Source organism: Nilaparvata lugens, chromosome 7, assembly GCF_014356525.2.
Source record: "Nilaparvata lugens isolate BPH chromosome 7, ASM1435652v1, whole genome shotgun sequence".
Classification (NCBI taxonomy): domain Eukaryota; kingdom Metazoa; phylum Arthropoda; class Insecta; order Hemiptera; family Delphacidae; genus Nilaparvata; species Nilaparvata lugens.
In genome coordinates this window covers 40,871,826-40,892,195 of record NC_052510.1, presented here as the reverse complement: position 1 = coordinate 40,892,195, position 20,370 = coordinate 40,871,826, and the positions used below count along the sequence as shown (strand labels likewise).

Below are 20,370 nucleotides of genomic sequence, written 5' to 3'. Positions count from 1 at the left end.
TATTTCGGCTATAGATATTAGGAGATTTAAGAAAAATATTCCATTGTGATATATGATCATCAATACCATAATTTTTATTACAGTTATACATTATTATGAATGAGTATTGATGATTCAATTCCACTCATATTCCTTCTCATGGCTCTCATTGATGATCACAAAAAATGTTACTAATGAGTTTTTCGTGAATTTTGTGTGAAAACATTATAAATGATTGTGCACCAAAATAAAATAGGGAAACATATTCCTTTCCGTCCATAGCACCCTATCTCTGTGATAATGCATATAAATGAAAGAGAAAATAATTCTTAGTGAAAAACATATCTATTAGTGCAAAGTTGGAATATTCTATATTCTGTATTAACCAGCGAGAAGGATAATTGCCTCCCCCCTCACAAAGTCTATGCTGATGAGTCTATACTAGTTTCAAGACTAGGTAGTAAAATGATGGCATCAATTTGAACTAATGCAAGGAGACTCAACTATTAGACGCTCTCCTATTGTTTGGTCATTATTATATGAATTGAATGTTCAATTTGATCGGGTTTTATACAACTGATCCTTATCCTTCTTAGAAGGTCTTGACGATTCAAGAGACAATGTTCAATTTGAGGCGGTGTCAGGACTTCAGAGTCCTTTCTACCTCACAACTCAAGAAGGATATGAAAATGAGGATTATGAATAAATATGATAATCTCTTTAATTGACATAGAAATAGCTACATAGTACCCTTTATCTATTTATTTATTTATTTTTATATAAACACTACTAGTTTCGGCTTTCAAGACATTTTTTCTGCTTCTTACAAGTAGCTAAAATATCAACAAACAAAAAATTAATTCAAATATTAACAAACTCTATTCAGCAGTTACTCATTCAATAATCAAATGCTTGAAGGGATTATTTCGAAATTTCACAGATGCAATAATGTATTGGAGAAGTATACATTTTTAGTGAACAAAGTGCTTCTAATAATCTATTTCTGTCTAGTGTTCTATTCTCTATTTTGTAGATATATAAAATTGAGTTTCATAGTATGATGACCGAAAATAATAACATTAGGGTTCATTATTATGTACCTTATTCATTATTATGATACACTTGGAAGTGACGTTGAAACGTAATGTTTCAAGGTGTTGCCAATGAGTTTCCTGTGAGTAAGAGACACGAACGAGGCATGCATTCAGTAGCGAAGTGCGCACGGCTAGAGGAAGGAGGGCAGCCCGCTTCCAGCAACGATTTCTCACGCACGTGTCATCCGAACCGCCAAAATCACCCCCAAGACAAGGTAGGAACCGATTCTTATTGATCTGGAACGTTTTCTGGTGACGGGAATAGGGTTGTCACATTTTCAACCAAACGGCTATATGGACCCTAACCTCAAAAACCCGCCAAAACAATGCCATAACCTAAAAACGGTTACAATAGACACCTGGTGGGCCACCTGTTATCATTTTTATCAATAATTTGCTTTAAAATGGACACATTGTTTGATTAGAGTATGGAAATTGTAAGAAATAGCATGGAAAATAAATACGAGCATTTTTAAATTTTCGAAATCCTTTGAGAACTTTCAAAATTATGCATAATTGTTAAAAATATGAATAAATGATTGAAAGTTGACAATATTACGGGAGATTGATGAGAAATTGCAAGAGAAATGAGTGACATTCCATGCCTTCTGAATTTCGGAATATTTCTATTGAACATCTGTAAGAATAATATAAGAAAATATTGATAAAAATATTATTGAATCTTGTAAAAAAGAAAAAGAGGTTATGACACTCAAATTTCCTCAAGGCGTTTATAAATAGATGAATAATTTTGTAGACACGAAAACTGTTCTGAAATTATGAAGCATGATAATAATATTCAGATTCCAGACAGTTTTGAAAGGAATAGATCTTATTTCACTGATCTCCCTTAGCTGAGGAGAGGTTTAGACGCAGAATTTGACAAGTAATTGAAAAGAACTGAAACTATCACCGACGGCTAGTTAAATCGATTTCTACGATTAAAGATAAATTATAAAAGATACTTAGAGATAGCTTATAAAATTTGAATCTCATTTGGTTCATGACATCGACAATGCTCTTATTTTTATAACTTCTGCAATTACTGTCTAATTATTTTTAAAAAATCGATCAATTTGATTATGGCGAATTAAATCTTCGCTTTATATATTTGGGTGACAGTCAAAAATCATTAACAATAGTTATAATTGAGCGAGATTAATAATTTAGCGCCATATACCTTATAATAATCTCAAGATTGATGTCTTCTAAAATTTCAAAACATCATTGTTAAAAATATGAAGTAAGCGTTAATGAGAGCGTTTCAAACTGAATGATAATCGTTCTTAAACTTTATGAACAAAATCAAAAGTCAAAATATTAATAATATAGGACACTATAGAGTACCCCTAATATGAATACAGGTATATAGGATATGAATCAGAGATATTATTCAGGTTTGTTCCTAAAATTTCGGGAGCGATTAATCCCAACCCGTTAGATTGGGATGTAAGCAAATCGATAGAATTATTGGCACAACTCGTGTTAAAATTGAAACTAATGTTGGTGTCTGTCAATAAAACGATGTCCGATGGTTTGAATTTTTCGATAATAACCACTAGTTATGTTGATCGGATTTCCACCTCTTTCTTCTATTTCTTCTTCTTCTTTTTTTTCTTCTTCTTCTCTCTCCAGTCACCTTCTGCTCTGATTATAACACACCGAAATGCGGTCGTTTTCTCGCGTATTCTGTTTAAAATTCGACTCGCGAATCACCGCGAATGTTGATTGATAATAATTGATGATTGTCAGTCAGCTTTTGGCTCCAAGGCAATCTCAAGTCCAATCAACACCAAAATTGAGACTTGAAAAGAGAAAATCGGGTTTGGTTATAAAGGACTACTTGAGAATGAAAATCTTTTCGTTTTGGAAAAAAAAATGTTGTCGATTTGTGAATTTGGTCATTCAGTCTTTTAGCCTTTGTAGGCTCTATTGAAGAGTATTCTTTTCTATTATAATTGGTCTTCCACCTCGAATATATTTTTTGTATGATACTAATATTTCTTGTATTATTTTTTTTTTGATAATATTTTTAGTATTCCAAGTAAAGACCCATTTGGACCGCCTGTTAGTGATTTTGTAGTTGAGTGTTATCGAGAATTTATTAATTACTTGTTCTCATTGATCCACAGCAAAAAGAACTATTGAAACTTGAAAAGTGTAAAATTTAACTGAAAATATCGTACTTGGAAGAATTTTATTTAATCCAACAAACTTGATAATAATGATTGAATTGAAATGCATCAGAATTGTGAAAAAATATGCAATTGATATCCAATATTCATTTCGAAATTTTGACAGCACAGCTAACTTTTTCAGTTTAAATGAAGAAAAGATGATGAACTGTTGAATAACAGTATTGAATTCATTTATTTCCAAGAATAAAAATACGTGCCATTTCATTTTTTCAATTTTATTGTGTTAGACGTGATCTCATGATTCTTGAATAGGTACGGCAATAAAGTGAACTAAATCCAACAACATTTATATGGATTTCACATATTAAGCCTCACATTGAGATAGATATTTATTTGAGCTTAGTTAAGCCACATCACTCAAGCACAAGTCATAGCCCGAATAGGAATCATATGACAGAAGACCTCTAATAAATGGAATCTTTGACAAAATAATATATTATTGTGATTAAAATATCTCTTCGTGTACTCAAATAAGAAATCCTGAAAGTAATTCATCAACTTTACATAAATTAGGAGTAACGCAAACTTCACTAAAATCTGTCCTACAAAAATTCTTCAAAACTAACTTCGCATTCAATCTTCTGACATGAATAACCCAATGCACTACTAATATGCAAGGACCAAGCAACATGTTTCACATAATGTATTGCAACAAGTTTCAAAAAAAATATGAAGCTTCATCGAGCAAAGTTACCTACCTCCACTTCACAACTGACTATCAATTTAGTCGCGAAAACTGGTAGTAACAATTTAATGCGTTTTCTTCTCCATCATCTTCGCAATTTTATCAATTTGATGATAAACTTGATCCCTTCTACTTCATCATAGCAGTTTTCGTACTCGTCTTTCTCTTTTACCTTCTTTCTCATTATTTTCTTCCTCTTCTTCAAAATTTTCTTTCTCAACTTCTCTTATGTTTTTTCTGCTCCTTACATAATTGCAGGATCTGCTCGTTTTATTTTATATATTTTGTTTATCATCCTCCTTCTCTACCTACCCACTTTCAATATTCTTCCATTTTCTTGTTCGCCTTCTATTTCTTCTCATTTATTTTCTAGTCTTTTCTTGTCCACTTGCTCTGGCCATTCCACTGCTATGATCTCCCTCCGTCTCTTTTATGTTCTCGATTTCTTCTATTCCCCATCTTCCTGTTCCGAAAATCCTGTTCTTTTCAGCTCATTCTCCTTGATCCTATTTACCCTTTGAATTATCCTGATTTAATTATTCTTTGTTCCTCTTTATTTAGATACTTTATTGCTCTCTCTCCTTACTCTTCTCCAGAATCCGATTTTCTCAATTTGCAAAAGAATCTGATTTTGTCAATGTGCAGAATAAATGCCGCTTTTCCAATTCTCTTCTTCCTGTTCTATCCCCTCATAATGTTCTTCTTCTTCTTCTCCACTCTCTCCATCTAATTCTTTATTTCTTCTTCTTGCCCCTCTACTTCATCTTCATCTCGTCTCTCCTTTATCTTGCTCTTGTTCTTCTTCTCCCACTTTTCAATCTTTTTTCTTATATTTATTGTTTTTGTTCTTCCCCTTCTCCCTTTTCTTAATATTGTTCTTGATCAACTACTTCTCTCTGATCGTCTCATTCTCTTCCTCACATCATCAACAGTTTCCTCATTCTGTCGTTTCCTTCCAATTTCTTCTACATCTCCATCATCTCGTCTTATTCCTCTCCTTCTTCTTCGTCAATTATTTTCTATAATACAAATAGCTTGTTCAAATAGATTCACGAATAATCAACTGATTTAGCTCATCGCTTCTCGCCTGAGGTCTGAAACCACGCCTCTCTCTCGCGAAAAACCTGAAAAAGAGGGTTGGTCCTCTCTCCTCTTTTTCTCTTCTTCTTCTTCTTCTTCTTCTTCTCATTCCACTTCTTCTTCTTTATATAGCAAACCAGCCAAGTCGGGCCTCCGGTCTCGATTAAAGCCCTAACTGCAAAGTAAATTGTTGACTTTAAGCAATTTTTTGCTGCTGCTTTTATGATACCCACTGTAGCAGGCAGCAATAATTACATACATGCCTCACACCTCAACTACCTGATGTGCTGAAACTAATGATAGAATAAGGCCCGCTTCACACTGGTCCCATTCAACAATCTGGCAGATGCATATTAATACAAGGTATAAGGCCCATTCACACAGATCCCATTCAGCAATTGCATTCACCCAGTATTACTTGGAATATGCCCAACTGCTTACTGGTTATATAATATAAATCTAGCAGATAACCCGTGCTCCGCAAGGGTCCAATTAAAACTTGACAAATTTCAACTTAATCAGTCCAGTAGTTCCGACGTGATGATGCTCATTCGTGAATTTCCTATCCCGTACGTGTATAAGCTAGTGCATTCCTTTATTATAATAGAGATAATTGTGGCCCATCAACACATGAAATAAGCCCAGTTCCACGCTAGTCCCTCACAGCTATTGTAGTTAACACAAATTGGATTAATACAATCGGAAATTCAATCCTACTCATTTCTCATTTTCCTCACCAAAAATCTCCTAGGAAGAATCCTAGAAGAGAAGTTGAGGATAGGTTATTTTCCTCGAGCATGTGGAATCCAGTTTCCATCCATCACATCACTGAACGATTATTGAGCAAACAATAAACCATAACAATCCAATGTAGTATAAATTGAATTACCATCCTCTGCTATTGAATTTGAGGGAGACTATTGTATTTTCAAGACTAATACTTTCAAGATTTGAAATTCCGGATCCGACTGAGGCACTGAGTTTTATCTTGAAACATCAGAAGCGTCCACTAGACGCCATCAGCTACTATGGGAAAGCGGAATTGGAAATGTCATGTACATTTCAGTTCCGGACATTTCCAATTCCGTGTTCCCGTAATAGCTAGTAGCCACTACAAAGTAATGTACATGTATGCAGGGTGCTTAAAGAATCAGTCTGCTCACTGCAGGCTGCTGGTTTAGGATGAAGTTGAGTGTTTTAGACTTGTTCTAAATCTATGAAAAAATGTTTCATCAAATATTGATAGAATGTTATAATTTTTAAATATTTCATACAATTTTGAATAATCTATGAATCGAAAAGGATGATAATCCAAGGGAGGAATGATAAAGATCAATCTTTAGCACAGATCTATCTGGCTCCGGGCAATAATAAACCATAAGCATGAACTATAGACTATTGATTTTGGACATAGGGAATGAAAAAATAGAATGAAGACACTAATTCTTTTATACAGCCTTTATTATTGAAGAATGAATATTGAAGACCTCTTCTTGAGGAAGTAAATCTTTGAATGCCAGTTGAATTTGAAATCAGTTCTCAAATTTGTGACTCATCGGTCTGAGTGCTACCAAAAATGGTACAACAGCGACGCCATTTGCAATTATCATCATCTTCATCCTCATCATCATCATCATCATCATCATAAATGCTTTATTATGGATCCTCCGCCATCACATGAAAAGAAGAAGGAAGCTCGAATGAGCAAGAGAAAAAGAGAGAGGGAGAGAGAATGAAGTAAGGAAAACTGACAAGCCACCCACTTCCTTTGCGAAATTCGGCATTAAACAGAGATCAACAACAACATAAAGAAGAAGGAAAATAGTAGAAGACCGGGAAAAAGGCGGAGAGAAAAACGAGTCTGAGAGAGGGAAGAAGTCACGGAAAAACAAAGATGGCGTCCAGGAATAGTGGTAATCATCATAGTCAAAATAATAACAGCACAGAGTGAGTCGTGATCAGTTTCCACGATAAGCAATCTCATTTTGTGCAATTGCATTTCCACCCACGTTTACTAGAATTAATTTCGATTTGCGTAGCTAAAAATTGCGTTTCGTTTCATCTGCGTGATTCTGATTTGGAAATATTTGCCATCATAGATTGAGTGTAACTGTATCGGTTGACCGTTCCTTCAAAACTTAACATCGGTTTAGCTAGATTCTTTCAACATAGTATTCCATCAAATTTTGTCTCTCGATTGGATTCAACGTTTAAACATAGATAATATAACATACAGTTTCCACAAAGTTTCGCAAATAAGCTCTAGGAGTAAATCAGTCTGTTTATCAAACAACTCTTGACTCTCCAAGTATTCAACATTAAATAGGCTGTTTTCTATTATATTAGAATTCAGGGTGCAGGATAATATTAGATACTCGTTATCAAAGAGTTCCACCTGATTCCATGATAAATTTATCAATCAATCTATTTCTATTTCTTGCATTCATTTTCTTCCAACACCTGTTGATTGGAATTTTTATGTATATTTTTTAGTAGCTAGAAGAAAGTTACTGAAAGACTTTTAATAGGACTTGTATTGGCACGGAATTCGAAATGCAATCCCAAATTGATCAGTTTAACTGCAATGTTCTATCCCAATTCTTATTGACAGGAATGCCCCCGCCTCCTAGCCCTACTGACAGGAATCCCCCGCCCAACCTATGTAACATTTATGCCAAGCTTCATAAATCATCTTGAAGTCGGTTATCGGCTGTTTCAGTAATTGAAAAAGAAATTGATCCCCGATGAAAGCTTTGAAATTATATCTGTATTCATCCCACATATTCTATATCATCTATGTTGGGTGTTAAATCATGCTACTAGTTTTGAAATTGATTTATACATTCTCTAGAATAAGAAATTGAAATTGAATTCATCTGTTTTCTATATTTACAAGTGATTTATCTTGATTTCATAATGTTATTCATTTGAGACTAACGGATAATGGTATATATAGATTCAGGTCCGCTAAGTACTAGTAGTTAATTGATATTATGAAGATATTATCTTTCAATTGAATTTTATTATATTTTTTGAAGTTGTTGATCGAGATGATTTGAGATTCAAATGAGTTTAATGACTATTCATATTTCATGGTCTACAATTCAAAATACCCAACATTCTATCATATGATAACTATTCTAGAACTATGAAAATAACAATTCTTCTCCTCTACGGTTTAAAACTTTTATCCATGAATAAATCTAGCACGTAGTAACGAACTACAAATAAAAGTGATGAACTAAGTACTATGTACTATGGAAGTAAATAAGTGTTCCCTTCATGTGTGTCTACAGCAAAAACAGAACTTCCTATAATTAAATATGTGACAACATGCAGTACTAGTTGGAGTGCATTTCATGTCCACATCCTATCCATACTATGCATTGATTCAAATCCGGAAATCCCACTCCATAGTGGAAATATGTATATATATAAAAAATCCTTCCAGTATCTTAATGGTAATGGCCAATGTCTATTTCAATTTGAATGTTCAATAATTGACAGACATTTTTCTTATAATATCAATAAAATCAGCTGCCGGTGAAACAAAAGAAACTACCTATCAGCAAAAATCAAAATCATAAAACAATGACGACTAATATTTAGAAAAAAGCTGATTTTCGAGAAAAAATTATGAACGAACAAGTCTACAAAGTTCATCTCGTGTTCGTGCTAGAGCCTAGTAAAAGAACTAACGTTTTCGAGTGGCAAGCTAGCTGCATTATTGCTATCAGACCTCTCGCAGAATTGAGTGTTTTGTTTTTAGGCAACATGAGAGTATGAAATACACATTTTTCATCGGAAACTGTTGGCTCTGGTGGTGGGGTAGATGATTGAGGGTTACCGTGGGCAAATCTTATGGGAGAAAGATATCTACTTCTATGTTGTACATGGGAGACCCAGCGAGAGCTAAGCGGAGATTCGAGCTCTTCTTCTTATCTCGCGACAAAATCTAAGATTGTCGATGAAGATTCTTGGTTTTATTGTTATTTCATGAAGATCGAGGTGTATCTTTGGTTAGGTTTTACCCCTCTGGACCACCCCTTCACCCCCTCAACAAGACAACAAAACATAACTGTCATTAATAATATTATGATACATTTCTCGGAGAGTGTCTGCAGTATATATTATGCTCTTTCGAATTTCAAAAGACAAAGGAACTAAAAAAGAAGAAATGGATTATATTCGTGTATAGTGAGCACTTCATTCGTGTCCGTCTACCTTTCACTGTCGCCCTCCTTGTTTATCCTACTTGTAACAGTATTTCCTTCTCTCTCTTATTCGTCTCCTATTCAAACAAAATACGAGCACTCTTTTTTACATCTCCATTCGTGTTGGCTGCCTTGAGATACTTTTGTTTTATAAGCGTTTCGCGCTCATCAACCACAAACGTTACACACACAGATTTGACAACTATTTTGGAGGATTCTCTATTTATTGTACTTGTACTTGTTGTACTTTATATCACTTGGCAATACATTTTAAACATAATCTTCCGTATCCAGTTTTGAACTAAGATCTGGTTTGCAAAAGATCATGCCAATGTTTCGGGAATCATCTTGCTGAATCGATTCATATTCAAAGGTTTCTTGCTTTCTTCAGAGATTCTCGATCACTGAATCTACATTTTACCCAACGAATTACATTTTTTGTTCCCTTTACTTCTAACGTTTAGTGCGAGTTTCTTGAGAAACACTCCTCTTTCTCATTTCTCTGATGAGCTTCCTATCTTTCAGTTCGCTGCATCATATCTTTGCTTCATTTCCTTATTTCCTCATTATTCCATGTATTTTTCAATGTCTCTTGCGTTTTCAAAAATCGATTTCATGAAAACAAAATCATTACAAATCTCGATAAAACAAGTCTCTTGTTATAACCTATTCGTTAATACTGATTTCGCATATCTTTGAATGTTCTCCTGCATGAGAATGCATTTCAGAGGGAATCCCGTTATTGTGATTAACCTGATAAATCAGACTTTACATTCAGTTCTTCGTTAATGCACCTAGTATTTGGTTTCCACTGTTTATAAGCTATTTCACCTTGAAACTTCATTGAAAAATCATCAAAACTATAATCGAATACAGTATAATGATAAACATGATTCGAGTAAAATGATGTGAACGTTCTTATTTCTACTTAAAGAAAATTGCACAGATCTTCTGTTACAATGAAATAAAAACATAAGGATTTGGAGTTAGGATACGTAGCACACTTAAACTATTTAGGACTGGAACATGAGCAGCTGGGGAATTACATTTTTTTGAAAATCTCAACCGTGTTCTAGTAGTTGAGCTAATTAATCTGGGCAAACCAGAGAGAAAACACCTGCTTGAGGCAATAGCAGGACTCCCACATATTTTCCAGCATTTAAGTGGACCATACAAAGCCATTTCATCAACCTACACAACGGCTTGCTGTTTTCCTCCCAAAGGAGCCTCAATCAACAAATTTTCAAGCCTAGTGAGATTTACACCAATAGAATAAGAGCTTCTGAATTACATCAGAGTAGGGATTCATCCAACGTTTTTAGTCTAACGTAAATTTTACTTGCTTGGAAGATATGCAATAACACCAGATAAAACATCTCAAGTATTGATCAAAGTATATATTATGATTCTGATCATTAAGTGATGATTATTTTCGATGCCGTCTCATAGAAATAGTTAAATATAATGACATAGCAGGGAGTCGAATTAGATGAATAGGCAATGAAATTATCCAACCCAGAAACTAAGAGAATTCGTTAAAGTTACTTTTTATCAATCACATAATATAAAACAGTATTATTTTAATATTTAATTTACAAGCAGAATTCAGAATAATCAAAGCATACGAGTAGGACAGTATAATTAATTACGCTGCAATTCTCATTCACTTTTTTAGAGTTTTATTCAATTAGGGTAAAAGGTAATAACTAATATATGAATGATTTTATCATAGTTTACAATGACAAGATGTATTTAATTGAGGTTCGTGCAACTCAGAAAGCCAAACTATTGAGAATGCATTCTGTGCTTATAGGTTTGCTCTCTTCTGGTCTTCTTTTATAGATCGTTGTATTAGTTATTCTATAGATAAATAAAATGATTGATCGATTGATTCTGTTGGTTGCGTTTGATCGGTTGTAATCATGGATTTGTTTTCATCTTCACGAAAATTGTCTGCATTGATACATTTTCTCTAGAAACCCTCTTATCAATTTTGGTAAAGAGTTAGTGGGGAGAATATTTTTAATATTCTTTCCGAAGAATGGACATTGATATGTCCAAAGCTCCGCCAATTTATGTAAATGCATAACAATATAATTATCTATAGTTATTATATTACAAATTGCTTTTTCATATCATATACAGTTCAATAATTATTTTCTTAGTCTATATTATGTAAATTCATCTATAATTTTGCTGTATTGTAAGCTATTGTATATAAGTGTATAAGCCAGTATATATTGTAATCTACATAAATAAAGTACTCAATCAATCAATCACAGAAACTTTGCACTAGTAGGCTTGAAATTCAGTACAAAACGTCACACAAGGTGAAGATGAACGTATCCAATAAATACTCAAGAAGGAACGTCAGCTCCTAGTTGTGAATCAAACTTAAATTACAAATTGGATTGATGATGAAGCCGGAGAAAAATAGCTTAGAGCAAAAACGAGACATGATAAAAAGTCAAATCAAAAATGCCCATTATAGTACTAGGCCTAATCACTATAAGCCGCATAGCAGTCCATCTCATCAACTAACTGTCTTCTATTATCCTCTTATTTTTCTTCCCAGTCATCTTCTTCGTACTTCATCTTCTCTTTGCAATGCTCTTCCTGATCCTGTTACTTCTCCTCGCCCTCTTCATTCTATTCTTCCTTCCTCAAATTCTTCTACCCCTATTCATATTCATTATCATCCTTTCATTTATTTGATCCTCCTGGGTTGCTCACATTCCTCTTCCTCCTCCTCCTTCACCACCTCCTCAATCTTCTCCTCATTTTAAACATCCTCCTCCTTCTCCTAACTCTCTTCTTCTATCATCTCATTCTAATCCTTTTCCTGGCTTCTTTTTCGTCAACTCTCTTTTATTTTCAAGCCTCGTCTAATACTCGCTCTCACTCATTTCTAAGATATAATAATTCTAATGTTAATGATGATCGTTGCAGTCCAAAAGATGCAGCACGCCTAACCAGCTTTGACCGTCGTCAACTCAACGACGTTGAGCTGCACGCATACATGTTAAGACACGCGCCACGGCTTAGACCTGGCAATATTGTCTGTCTCCTCTTCTCATTTTCTTCCTTTTTTCGTCTTCTCCGTCAAACACCTCATCACGACTCCCTTTTCACATTATTGCGACCGTCTTGTACTTGTGCAATGTCTTCAACCTCATTATCACCTACAGTACAATTCACTTCAAACTCAGAGCATTCCTTATTATTAATATTATTTAATGCTTACTGTTTAAAGTGAATCTTACTGTAACCTCATGCTCTTTGTCCCGTGCGTTTCATCTAGGTCTCAAATCATCTCTTAGTTTTTCGCGTTTTGTTGCATTCTGTATGTATACATTCATTGTGTTCTATTTCTTCATGTTTTTTGGTCTTGTACTGCATCTTCTTTCGCTATTCTATATCATCCTCTTCTCTTCCTCATCATATCTATCTTCTTCTTCATACCCTTGTAATCCTGACGCTTTTCTTCTGAAATCTATCTCCTTTTCCTTCATTGCTCCTTTTAGGAATGGATAACAAAGCATCCTTTTTGTGTTCTCCTTCCTCTCCTTCTTCTATTCTTCCTTCACTCCTTTTTTACATCATCCCCTTTTCTATCAACTGCATATCCACATCATTTCCTTCATCATTGTCTTCTTTCTACTCTTATTCTAAGATTTTCCCTTATCCCTCTAAACCAACTTCCTCCAAGACCAACCCTTTTTCTTCTTCGTCTTATTCTTCCTCCTCTTCTTCTACTTCTGCTCATCCACCTTCTTATTCTTCTACTCATTTTGCTTTTACTTCCTCCTCCATACTTCTTCTTTTTCTTCTACTCCTCCATCATCTCCGCACAACTAGTTCTTCATCATCACTCGGTCGCACTTCTTCAATCATCTCTAATGACGTGCTAATGAATCGTACCTCAATAGAGCTCATCACTCACGATTCTCTTCTCCTCCTCCTCCTCCTCCTTCTTCTTCTTCTTTTCTTCTCTTTCTTCTTCTACTTCTACTTCTTCTCCACCCTCTTCCTCGTATTCTGTTACCTTTCCTTCTCCCGCCCTCACCCCTCTAATCGACACTCTCTTCTTCTTCACATTTCCCTTCTTTTTCGTCGCCTGCACCACCGAGTGATGCTTTTTGTCTGCTTTCTGCTTTGGCGTCCGCCGCCACTATTCTGAGATTCACATCAAACTAGCAGCATTGATTAAATTGCAAGCATCAATGTTATTTGCAGGGAAATCTGACACTTTCAAGTGAATCTCACCTTAATGCCTTTGTTAAGGCATCATGTGGCACACTGTCAGCATAATTCACTACATTACCACATTGACGCTCCCCATTCAACCCATACTGACTGTATAAGGTGAACCGTGCTACGAAATGCCTTTGTTGTGGGATCATCTAGAGCTAGAGCATGCGCCACATTAGTGACCAAGCCAGTTGTTGATGTTCAATAATTCTCCTTTGAAATAGTTTCAGGCGTGAACGTCACCATTAACCTCGCAATTTGTGGAGTTTTCACGCTCCACACGTCTACTTCCAGTATTATTCACTGTTACTGATTGTGTTTTCGTTTAAAGTTTTCAAATGAGTATAACACGCTGAGGTAACTCAGCAACGAAGGCTGAAATCAGGGTTTATCAATCTCTCATTGTTTAATGGTCTCCCTTAATCGTCATATTTTCTCTGTATTCTCGTTCTCTTTTTTTGTGTAGTTGAGAAGTTGATATTGTGGTAATTATTCATATTAAATAAAAATACTAAGAAATTGTCAAAAAACACAGATTTATAGTTAGAAAGACCAGTTTCGGTTGTTAGACCATTGTCAATCTCTGATAATCTCTGAGTTCATCAGAGATTGACAATGGTGTAACAACCGAAACCGGTCTTTCTAACTATAAATCTGAGGTTTTTATACAATTTCTTAGTCTTTCTACTAGTATTCTCGTTCAATGATTTCATCAGGAAAGAAATTTACACAAAAATGAAAAGGTAAAAAGAAAGATGAATTCTAGGTTCCTTGAAGGAGATCTTGTACTATAGGCCTATGCTATACTAGCAGGAAACCCGTGCTTCGCAAGGGTCTTTCTTAAAAGTTGACGTAATGAAATCTAGAAGAATTCAAAATAGGCCTATGTACAGTGAGTCAGTCATTCTATCAGGGCTCGAATAATTTTGAAATTTTAATCAAATAAAAATGGAAGAATATAATTTCTTTATGTAAATAACAACACCTTCATTGAAAGACAAAACTGCATGCGTTTTCATATTGCCGATACAGCATTGATGAAACTGTAGACGTTTATTTAGCATTTGCCTCAAAAATTGTTCTAGCTGAAAAATTAATAATCCATGCCACGTGTAGGTCTAAACATTGCATCAGGAAACGAAGTATCAAAACTATGTTCATCAGGTAGAAAGCAATATAGAAGCAGATGTTCCTTTTTTAATTTCGATTTGGTGATTTTTTAATGAAATCGAATGTACCATTAATGAAATTCAAGCATTAATTCTGAAAAATCTAGAAGGAGAATTAAAATTAGGGCTTCCAGGTGCACGAGATTGATATTTTTAGAATCTATGTGCAGAATTTGGAGATCTAAATCATTCCCGTTTTTCCGGTATGCAATCCACAAGTTGACATGTTTTGATGCAAACAAACGAACACACGAACAAACACAACCCTACTCTCTCTTATTATAAAGATGCTATGTGCCAGGAACATGTGATTGAATATTGAAGATATCCAATAAACTCTACAATTTCTTGCCTTTCAAGCTGCTTTTCTTCCTCAATGATCAGCATACATCTGAATCATATTTTCAATTTCAGATTCGTCAATTCGATAGTAGTAATTTATTTGTAATTTTGTGCAGAGACAACCAGAGAGTATAAATCGTAATTAATTGCATTCCAAGCTCTCTGGAGACAACACTATTCACCCGAATTTGTAATCTGATAATAACTACAATCTGTAAGTTAACGGAAAAATCAATAAAACCAATGGACGATAACACGAAACGTGAACCTAACAAAATTGTGAATTGAATCATTTCCGCAGAGAGTATGGAGCTATAGTCATGTTTGACATTTTTCATGTAGGTTGCTTTTCATTTCAAGTCACACGTCACTGCAGCCGTAACTCGCTAATTTGCATGTGACTTTGAAAGCTGCCAACCGGTATGCAGCCGATGGGAATAGATATACTTTATAATATAGATTCTACTATCAATTGAAACACTCCATTTATATACAGGTTTACTTTTTACTTTGGTTGCAAACCACTTCGATTTCATAATCCATCCTAGAATCACAATATACGTATGTTTTATGAAGTTTCAAATTATAATTCGCAAATCAGTTGAAGGAAAGACAAGGTTAAATAATGGAAATGAGAGAAGAAATTGGTTCTGATAGAAATTAGAGAGAGCAAGATAGTACTGGGGAGAGAGGAGAATTTCAGTAATCAACTAAGATAGTAGAAGTGAAATTGAGATAAAGATAAGGTTGAAAAAAATGATATTTCAGCAATCTATGAAGATCGTAGAAGAGAAGTTGAAATAAAGATTAAAGAGAGAGAAAGAAAGGGAGACAGAGAACCATGGAGATATATACAGTATCTATATATATATATATATATATATATATATATATATATAGAGAGAGAGAGAGAGAGAGAGAGAAAGATAAATTAGCGGACCCTTGTGCGTGTTGATTGGCCATCATTTGGACTTGTGTCAGATTACGTCAAGCGAATTAAGATATATACACGATGACTAATTAACCGATGCCGGCCTGTCCTCTGACGGTGGTCTAGCCTCAATTCCGCAGTAGATATGAAATTTTCATTCCAAAAACCAATCACATATGAGAATTCCGTCATAGAACTGGAACAAATTACGATATAACCAGTTATAAAGTTACTGCAGAACAAATTATTACTGAAAGAACTATAAGAGGAATGCAACTTAAACGTCGATTGTCTATCACCTCTCTGCTCTGTGATGAATCTTTCTCCTGTCTTCTAATACTTTAAACCTATTCGACCAATCACAAGCAAGCCGCCATTCTGATGTGGTTCAAGAAGCACTCCTATTGGTCGAGAATGCATCATCTGACTGTGAACAGCAATTATGGGAGCTATGATTTGACCAATAGGAAGACAGTATCGTTGTTACCAGCTCATTATTCTCTGTAGTGAGAAAGACTCAGAATTGTTTATCTGCGAAGCATTAATGATGTTATTTACTAGGAATATTGACAATTCAAAGTGAATCTCCATTGAAGGGTTATGATGTAATTTTTATAAGGACACAAATTAGTCTGTTGAGCCGATAAGAACCAACCTCCCACAAATTAATATGTCCAATCTGACGGATTCAGTTTTGACCAATAGGAGTGCTTCGAGAAACACAATGAAATCGACGCTAGCATGAGATTGATCGAATCTATTTCACATAATTGGAACAGAAGATAAAAGGCACGGAAGTGTGGAAATGATGAACTAGAATAATCCACGTGATATTATTATGTCTGAAGAAATGAGGAAACATAGCTCTTGTCTAACATATAAGGTTGTTGGAATTGATGATTTTATTGATTATTGTGAATAAAAAAAATTAGACCAGTAATGTGTTTGACAAAGTACTGATTGGTCTTCATAGATTGTTGCAGCTTGAAATATAATATTCTAGTGTAGGAGTAAATTCAATAATACTGGGTACTATTTTAATACTATTCTACTTCTTAGGACGGATAAAGAACGTGAGTTCCAAGTCAGGCATCGTTTGATCAACAATTCAAAGTTTAGAATATAATGATCAATCGCATTAAACTCTTATCTTGAAATCAGTTAAACCACAGCTTAGTTAACTGGTCTATGTTGTCAGTTCAAATTAGGTCTATCAGGTTATTCTGTAGACAAACCAGAAATTTGTATTCCAACTTTAAAAAAGTTATTTTGAGTCTAGTCTTCTCTATTATCTTTGAATGCTTTAAAATAGGTGACATACGCCAAACATTTGACGAGATAAAAACTTATCACCAGGGCCTTGTAGCCTTGTTGCAATGCAAACAATCCCTACAATATTATAGGCGAATTGCAGAAGAACCCCCATACACACATCTAAACAGATGTAGATATCTATCTATCTCACAGTATTATAATTCACAACCAAAGATCGTACAACAAAAAAGTACAAGCATAAAAAACACGGACAACAATTCTCAATAACTAAACACCAATAACATATATGTAAATAACTAATCAAACATTTCACGCCCTGTAGCTGTGGAAAAAGAACAAGATTTCATCAGACATAATTTCAGATCGTAAACCACAAATGATATGCAACAGTTCTACGGGACAGAATCCAGGAAGAAAGTTCGGACACTGTATTCGAGGGGGAGGGAGAGAAACGAGAGACCAAAATGAATGAGGAGGAGGAGTAGAAGGAGGAGAAGTGGGAGGAAGAGAGATTGGCACAGATCGCAAACTCATCTTACAAAATCTCATCTTGCGTCTCTGTTCCACCACAGCAGACCGAATAAACGGAACCGGAGTCATCAACCGACAACCAGATGTACGAGAAGAGAGTGAGAGAGACTGAATGAGGAGGAGAACTAAGAATTAGAAGGAATGCAGTAGTGGAGCGTGCGACAAGGAGATACGCGAACGCACACATGTGCCTTGCTAAGGCCTGGGGTGTCTTTAGGGGGGCACTTGGCGCCCCGGGGGGCCCAAATTGGTCGAGGGGCCTCACAAGTGATGTGTAAGGGCATGTGCCCCCCCCGGCCGGGCCCCGAAATGGCCGTGAATCGGCCCAAAACGGGCCAGATGTGTGGGCAGATCGGTTCCCCTTGTCTGCGCGGTAAAAACAAAACCATACAGTCCGCCGCACTCACACACACACACACAACAACAACGGGTCAGGAACCGCTGCGGGCTGTTAGGGGGACCTCCTTCCCCCCATCACAGGTGACTGACCCCACCCCTCACAAGATAAGACACCCACAAACGTTACTACTCATCAAGCAATTACTCAGTACTCTACCTGTGCTGCTTTCTTTCTATTTGGTGGTGTCTAGAGCAGTGAATTCAGTGTAGATCAGGTGAATTGATTGGTTCCAACTTTGAATGTCATGTTTTGAAGCTTCAAGAAATTATAATTCTATTGCTCGAGAAGAGTTACTATTAAATCAACAGGAGCAATCATCAACTACTAGAACAGTCACATTCGAAGATAATTCACCATAGTAAACTAGTCTAGACAAACACACAGCTTTAGCTTAGCACCACTTAATTTGCTCAAATATTCCGTCGCCTTATCTAATACGCAATCCTGTTCAAGTCCAAGCAAAGCCTAAGTCTAAGCAATTAAGGGCCGGTTTCCGAGATCGGGATTTAGCTAAGTTCTAGACTGTTAACAGCTAGAGTCAGAAAATTGGCTTCCCAAAACGGGGCGTAGTCGTGGTCCACGTTTAAATTGAATTTCAAAAAACTAGAAATTGAACACAAAATAAAATAAAGAAAAAATAGTGTAAAGTTTCAGCTATTTTGAATTATTTAGGAATGTTTTATTTCGTCAAGAAAAACGTTTCCAATATTATAGAAATGCGAAAATAAAGATAATCATAAAAACTACGAATACGCTCCGTTCCGCTCGGAAAGCCAATTTTCTGACTCCAGCTGTTTAAAGTCTAGCTCTAGAACTTAGCCAAATCACGAGCTCGGAAACCAACCTCAAGTCCAAGTTTTTCTGGAAAACCCACCAATAATTCTCACTCAACCCACTTGACTAATAATTTTCACCCAGCGACATTTTTCAAAATGCAATATTGAATCCTACACATGAAGACATGAAGAGTCGCTAACCTCTGTTTTGGTATAAACTTCAAAAGAATTGAACCAGTACAATGGAATCAATGACTGCACATTATTTTCAGGGATGTCTTCTTATCCACTGTATAAGGATTTCTGAGAAAGGTGCCTGTTTCACAAATATGATACATAGGAAAATTAGTAAAAATCTCGGAATAATGAAAGAAACTACTTGAATCGAGCTGAAAAGATCAAATATCCTACGAGAACTTCACACTAATAGTACAGACAATATTGTATAGGGTTTATAAAGTCGGTACATGGAAAGTGCAGATTTCCATTCGTATATTTACGAGCCTCTTCAATTTAAGTGAAATTCATTTGCAATTCCTATGAAACAATACACACGCTTTCATGGAACAAGCAAGGTTGCATGTAAGTTATATGCTTCTAGTATTAGCTTTCAAGTTATTATGTTTCAAATGTTATCATTTTCTTACCATATTTTATTTTACTTAATTTTTTTTCATTTGCTAACGTAGTAATCAAGCGGTAGAGATGATATTACTGTCCAAACTTCGCCTCGTCAACACATGAAAAAGTGATCATATTCTATTCTAATTCAATGTTTTTTTATCACAAATCACCTTGAAAATTCAATCGAAATCCAAATATGTCTTTCTAGAATTGATTAATCGATTCTTTCTCTGTGGAATTCGATTTAGGCCGTTCAAGGAAATATGTTTCTAAGGACGTAATTGATAAGCTAATAAGGTAAATCATTACTTCATGAATACGATATTGGTGTTGATTGATTTTGAAGGTGGAAATAGCTAACTGCTTTAAAACAAGAAAGACTAGTACATAGCTCTGAATAATGAAAGAAACTACTTTAATCGAGCCTAAAAAGTTTGAAGATGCTAAGAGAACTTCACACCGAAATTATTCAGATTAAAGACATTTCATTTGTGGTGATTATGGAGATTTGGCGTAGTAGAAAAACAAAGCAAAAAGTGTCCAATCAAAAGAAGCGGTGAATGAAAGACAAAATCTGTGAGTTTCCACTGATAACCAATTAACAGCATTGACTGACCAGTCGGCGGTAATGATCTCTTCCATCTCCATTTCTGCCTTTGCACTACCTTCCTAATTCTCTTCTTCTCCTCTCATTTCTCTTCTCCTCTTCTTTCTCTCTCGATTCATCTCTTCATTCAATCTCGTTCTCCCCTTATTCTGCATCTTCCTCCTTCACCAACCACTCTTGTCATGTCAATCATCATGTTCTCCACTTTCTACTC

The 20,370-nt window shown here is 35.2% G+C and overlaps 2 protein-coding genes across 3 annotated transcripts in view; one reads left to right on the top strand and one right to left on the bottom strand.

The window, feature by feature from the left end:
- The window catches only part of LOC111043725 (serum response factor homolog), a 164,860-nt gene that overhangs the window by 37,238 nt on the left and 107,252 nt on the right, over positions 1 to 20,370 (bottom strand). The window lies entirely within an intron of this gene.
- LOC111060684 overlaps positions 1,109 to 20,370 on the top strand; it is a 60,813-nt gene continuing 41,551 nt past the window's right edge. For both annotated transcript variants that reach the window (XM_039432785.1, XM_039432786.1), the window contains exon 1: positions 1,109 to 1,288. In XM_039432785.1, the coding sequence (XP_039288719.1) occupies positions 1,124 to 1,288 (165 nt within the window). In that variant the 5' untranslated portion in view covers positions 1,109 to 1,123. The remainder of the gene's footprint in view (positions 1,289 to 20,370) is intronic.